Source organism: Notothenia coriiceps, unplaced genomic scaffold (assembly GCF_000735185.1).
Source record: "Notothenia coriiceps isolate Sejong01 unplaced genomic scaffold, NC01 NC01_scaffold00001032, whole genome shotgun sequence".
Classification (NCBI taxonomy): Eukaryota; Metazoa; Chordata; class Actinopteri; order Perciformes; family Nototheniidae; genus Notothenia; species Notothenia coriiceps.
In genome coordinates, this window is record NW_011333733.1 from 1 (window position 1) to 6,051 (window position 6,051).

At 40.3% G+C, this 6,051-nt stretch overlaps 1 protein-coding gene across 1 annotated transcript; it reads left to right on the forward strand.

The window, feature by feature from the left end:
- Window positions 1-6: 6 nt before the first annotated feature.
- Window positions 7-4,941, forward strand: LOC104958545 (DNA repair endonuclease XPF-like; the record flags this gene model as incomplete). Its single annotated transcript, XM_010786289.1, has 7 exons — window positions 7-103; window positions 848-1,028; window positions 2,212-2,407; window positions 2,977-3,184; window positions 3,597-3,777; window positions 4,612-4,737; window positions 4,820-4,941. Coding segments are annotated over exons 1-7 (1,107 nt in total), but the record flags the coding sequence as incomplete, so codon positions are not given.
- Window positions 4,942-6,051: the final 1,110 nt, after the last annotated feature.

Genomic DNA, 6,051 nt, shown 5'->3' on the forward strand with positions numbered 1-6,051 from the left:
GGCGGAGGGCATGGGGATAGACCGCATCCTGCTGCAGTTCATGCGGGTTTACTCCGAGCAGGGCAGCCTGGTCCTGCTGCTGAACACCACCACACCTGAGCAGGTGAGCAGGGAGATCACGTGTGTTATATGAAGGCTTCTGAAGGAGCTAGCTGCCCAGTAAGCAAATTAAAGCGCCAGTACGGAAGCCCATGAGGGACGTTTCTTAAATGACACTTGAATAATATTATGATTTTTCCATTTTACAGCTGGTTAAATGCCGTTTTCATTTTAACATTTGAATCGCTTGTGCTGCACCATTTTCAACTGTCAATTGTCCATCGTAGAGCAGCCTAAGTTTTTATACATCCAATGTCATGTTTTAATATTGCTTGCACAAATTGGAAAATCAGTAAATTACTTTGTCTTTTTTTGAGCCTCATAGCATTTACTTTTTTATATTTGAATTGCATTTTAATGTTGTCAACTGTAAAGCCAGGTATGACCCTGAAAGTGAACTGTGTAACATACCTTTCACAAGTCATATAACTACCATAAGTATGTGAGAATGAACATTTTTGTGTAAAATTCTAATACCATTATGGAATCACATTTTTAAGTTTACATTATAATTGTACAATCTAGGCAAGATAACTTTAAGTAGAACAAATATCACAGTCTTATAATATGACTCCTGGGTACAGATGTTAGATACTTCTTGCTGCAAATAACATTCAAATTCAAATCCAAAGGTTGTATTGCCATATGCACATATGCTACAGTGCAGAAATGGCTATGAAATTCTTCTGACCCGAGCTCCTCCATGTAAAGATACTTTAAAGATGTTTACCAAAATACTCTCTCTCAGGAGTATTTCACAGAGCAGCTGCGAGCGGAGGGTGTGACCCACCTGCCGAGGACGGTGACCAGCGACGTGCAGAGCGCTGAGAGATACAACGTGTACACGGAGGGGGGGGTGCTGTTTGTCACCAGCAGGATCCTGGTGGTCGACTTCCTCACCGACCGCGTCCCGGCTCATCTGATCTCAGGTCAGATCAATGATTGTTTGTTACATAGTGTGATGTTATTGATCAAAGATTCAAAGATTTTATTTTCATATGCACAAAGCTACAGTGAAGAGATGGCAATGAAATTCTTCTGACCTGAGCTCCTCCAACAATGCAACATATATAATCAAATACAAAAATACAAAATAAAAAGTAGTGCAAAAAGTCTCTACATTAGCTATTTCTGAACATATTAATAATACAATTTATTTTAGGCGCCTTTCATGACACCCAAGGACACCGTACAATTTGTTTAATAGGCAACAGAACATGATAAAAACACAAACAGGAAATCATGGAGGAGACAATCAAGTGGACACGAATGAAACATATATTGGGGAGCACTTCAGTGAGTAGGCAAATTTGAACAGGTGGGTTTTTAATTGGGATTTGAATATGGTGATTGTGTCTGACTGTCGGATGTGCGGGGGGGAGGGAGTTCCAGAGTGTCAGTGCAGCTAAAAGCCCGAGCACCCATGGTGACGAGGCGTGGGGTGGGGACGGTTAGCAGACCAGCAGAGGGGGAGCGAGACGGGGTGTACTCCTGAAAAAGGTCAGCCAGATAGGGAGGGGGGGGCAGGTTATGTAGGGCTTTGTAAGTGAGCAGTAGGTTTTTGAAGTTGACACGGGATTGAACAGGGAGCCATATTAGTTATTTCTAAACATGGAACAATTATTGTCATTTATTTGCATTCTAGACCATAATGGTGGTTATTACTATATCTTTGACCTGTGTTCAATTATATTTTTTGTATGGCTTTATTGTAGAATTAGTAATTGATTAAAAAATATATATTTGTTTCATGAATTTGCTGTTTTTTTGGTGTTGATTTTCAAGATTTTGGGGAGAAATGATTCCTTTCTTCTCCTAACATTCCCCGCTTTCTCGCTGTAAATCTACGTAATTGTTTAAAGGCACTTTAAATGTTAAGTATAAAGGTGATTGTCCCATATATAGACTACTAAACATTTGAAATAATGCCGTATTTATTGATGGGTGTTACACTGCATTACATTTCAAAGGGTTTTATATTGTTTCGGCCTCGCTATAACTACACTGTAGCTACTGTGCACATGATGATGAAACCCTTGAATCCTGTGGTCTCATAACCAACAGAAACCCAGACTAACATGCACTCTCTCTCTCTCTGCATCTCGCCCTCAGGCATCCTGGTGTATCGTGCTCATACAATCATCGAGTCGTGTCAGGAGGCCTTCATCCTCCGTTTGTTCAGACAGAAGAACAAGACGGGCTTCATTAAAGCGTTCACTGACAAGGCCACGTCCTTCTCCTCCGGATTCTGCCAGGTGGAGCGAGTGATGAGGAACCTCTTCGTCAAGAAGCTCTACCTGTGGCCCAGGTATGAGAACTATTTCAAAAGCACATTTAGACACTTCTCATCGCATGAAAAGCACATATGAGATAAGATAAGATGGAACTTCATTCATCCCCTTGGGGAAATTCAGGCGTTTATAGCAGCAACAGGGTCAGAGTTAAAAACAGGATTCACACAAGGTACAAATAAAGACAAAATAGAATCAAAAAATTAAAATAATAATACCAAATGTTTTTAAAATAAAGGGAGAAAGTGTATTTATATATCTGGAGAGAGGGTTGGGTTTGTTTTATTTTGTTTTTATTTGATTTCTGTATTATTGTTATTATTTTTAGCTTACATACAGTATATATTCTGCATTTTGTATATTTAGTAAGTAGTCTGTTGTCTAATTTTAATTTTTATTATGTACTTTTAGTTATTATTTCATTTAAAAAAAAATAAATATATATGTTGTGCTTTTGGTTGTACATGTTGTGTATTAATCTCAATACAAATGTGATCACAATTTGTTTTAATAGAGTCATAAAGTAACTGTTGAAACAAGATATCACAGTATATAATAATAATCTGTAACCTGCTGTATTCAACAGGTTCCAAGCGTCAGTGAACACAGCGCTGGACAGACACAAGCCGGAGGTGGTGGAGCTCAACGTGTCGCTGACTCCGGCCATGAGGGCCATCCAGAGCTCCATCCTGGACATCATGAGCGCCTGTCTGAAGGAGCTGAAGCGCTACAACCCCAGCCTGGAAGCCGAGGACCTCTCCCTGGAGAACACGCTGGGAAACGCCTTCGAAAAGGTATTTAAATGGAGTTGGATGTTGAAATTGAAAGTCTGCTAATTCTTTATATAGAACGACAAATGTAACCTAAAACAAGAAAACTAAACAGGCTTTTTTAAACATACTCTCTCCAGTACAGCTTAGCTCTGAGTGTTAGCGATGCTTGCTAATGTAAACAAAGACCATATTACGCCTAAAACAACATCTCTCATTGGGTACGGAGGAAAAGAGAGGGTTTAGTTCCCTGACACACCAAGGACACATATTTACAAAAGACATTCAAAATGCATTTTGCATGATAGGTGATCTTTTAAAGACACAGAGAACATGGCATTCTTATGACAGGTGTTTTATCTGATTAGGTGTCTAATTTGGAAAGCTGAGTTTCCTGTATTTGAGGTTTGGTTGTGTTTGGCTTACTCTTATCCAGACGATCCGTCACTACCTGGACCCCCTGTGGCACCAGCTGGGCTCAAAGACCAAGGCTCTGGTCCAGGACCTGAAGGTGCTGAAGGTGCTGCTGCTCTACCTCACCCAGTACGACTGCGTCACCTTCCTCAATCTGCTCGAGTCTCTGCGCTCCAGCCAGAAGAACTTTGGATCCAACTCAGGTAAACTACATCTTACTTTGAAATACTGTGGGTGAATATTGAACCTAATATTTGTGATTAACCCTTGTGTTGTGTTTCGAAACCTGTTACCGTTCATGGTGCTCGCGGGTCAATGTTGACCCATGATTTATCTCAGTCCAAAACACACACAAAAAATGACTCATCCAATATTGTTTTAACTACATCATAACTAACGTATAATGCATTCATAACCGTACAATTCTGTTGTAATTAATTTAATGTTATGGCCCCAAAACACATCACACCACATATTGCACACGTGCATGTGTGAGTTCAGGTTCAAGTGTTAGTGTACATATTCTTTGAGAAAGGTGGAGTTCCCGAGGGGGGAGGGGGGCAGAGGGAGGGGTGACCAGGTGCATGTTGTGAACAATTATTGTTACAGTTGATGAAGGGGGTGTCTAAAGTCAAAGATGAATCTTGATTGGGCCAAATTGGACCTCGAGTCACCCAAAACAATTCAGCTGGGTCTCCCCAGACCCCAACACCAAATTATACACTTTTTTTTTTAGAGACCTTCAGATTTGGCAAAAATGGTCAGAATCTGTTCTGTAGTGTTTATATATCTGTGGTGGAGGATATCATGAAGCCTTGTTCTGATACAAAAAACTAGAGCGTAGTTAATATATCATTTGAACTTGAAACGGGTCACGGGAGACCCGAACACTACATAAGGGTTAAGAGATTTCTATGCATGTCTTTGGCTCTTTTCTGCTGTAACAATGTACATCTCCCCTCTGTGGGACTAATAATGGTATTCTGGTTCTGATTCAGCACCTTTATCTAAGTTTTGTTTGTTTATGCTACCATCAGGGTGGTTATTCCTCGACTCCAGTACCTCCATGTTTATGAACACCAGGGGAAGAGTGTACCGCTTCCCAGAGAGCAAGAAGAAAGTCAAACTGGGAGCGGAGGCAGAGAAACCGAAGCCATCCTCAGGTACCTGACATCTGCATCCTTTTCTGCTTGCATGTGTATTCTTATTAGATTGCTAAAGGCTCACATTATGTGTGTGTTTCAGAGGTGAAACGGCAGCTGGTGCTGGAGAAGAGCCCGAAGTGGGAGGCTCTGACCGAAGTACTGCAGGAGATCGAGAAGGAGAACAAGAGCTCTGAACATGAACCAGGTCAGAGTGATATACAGGTCCATTATGTCAACACTCATTTTCTATCATTCAGATTAGCATATAACGTACTACTTTTACAGAATCTCCTAGAAGCCATGTTTAAGTTTCCCAAAGGCGTTTTTGGTAATAATTGAAATGAATCTACATGGGACAAGCATATAAGAAAATGAAATCTACAATTCTATTTTAAATGTACATCCAGCAGAAAGGCCAATCTACACAGCGCTGACATTTCAAAGTCATCCTCTATGGGTATGCTGCTTCGTCATGGTTCACTTGTTCGTCTTATACACGTTACACATGCAGTAAAAGCAAACTAGTCCCCGTGAATCTGCAGAAAATACGACTATAGAACAGGGCTTTCTCCCAGTATACGTTTATTTTGTTTCAAAGCACAGGGCGTCCGCGGGGTCTTAAAAAGTATTAAAAGTTGATAAATCAATTTAGCGAAAATTAAGGCTATTAAAAAGTATTAAAGGGCATTTCCCAAGATGTCACATTTTGTAGCTTGTTTTCAATAAGTATATGAATTGTCCAAAGAGGTTGTATTCTACAGTCTGCCTGAATGTAATCATTGCGTAGGTGTGTAGTGTGATTCTGTGTAGTTTATTTATAGCGTCCCGTTGGATTTGACGTCATCTGAACAGGACATCGCACGCTCACTGCTTGATAGCGCGCGAAGGTCCGTTTACGCCGGTTGCTAAGCAACATCGTTATGGGGAAATGCAAGTTTGCGTCCAAATGGTTGGAAGATAAGGAGGAAGGTCAATCAATACTGTATATAGTCAATGTGAGGTAAAGTGTGTCGCCAAGGTAACCGGTTAAAACTCCAAGTGACGATGTATGTCGTTAAAATGTATGGAAAGGGTCTTAAAAAAGTTCTTAAAAGGTTTTACATTTGACTTCAGGATTCCTGCATATACCCTGAAGCAGGAGAAGCCCATGTTTATAACTAAATACTTTTACTAATAACCAATGGTTGCATTCAATTTGAGTGTGTCATTAAGCCAGTTATCTAAGATCAGGACTACTTGTACCTTTTTCTGCAGTTTATTTGCGGATACATGGAAAGAGTAAGGAGTAGCTCAAGTAATTTGAAAGAGGTAGAGATAAGGATTTGGATTTAG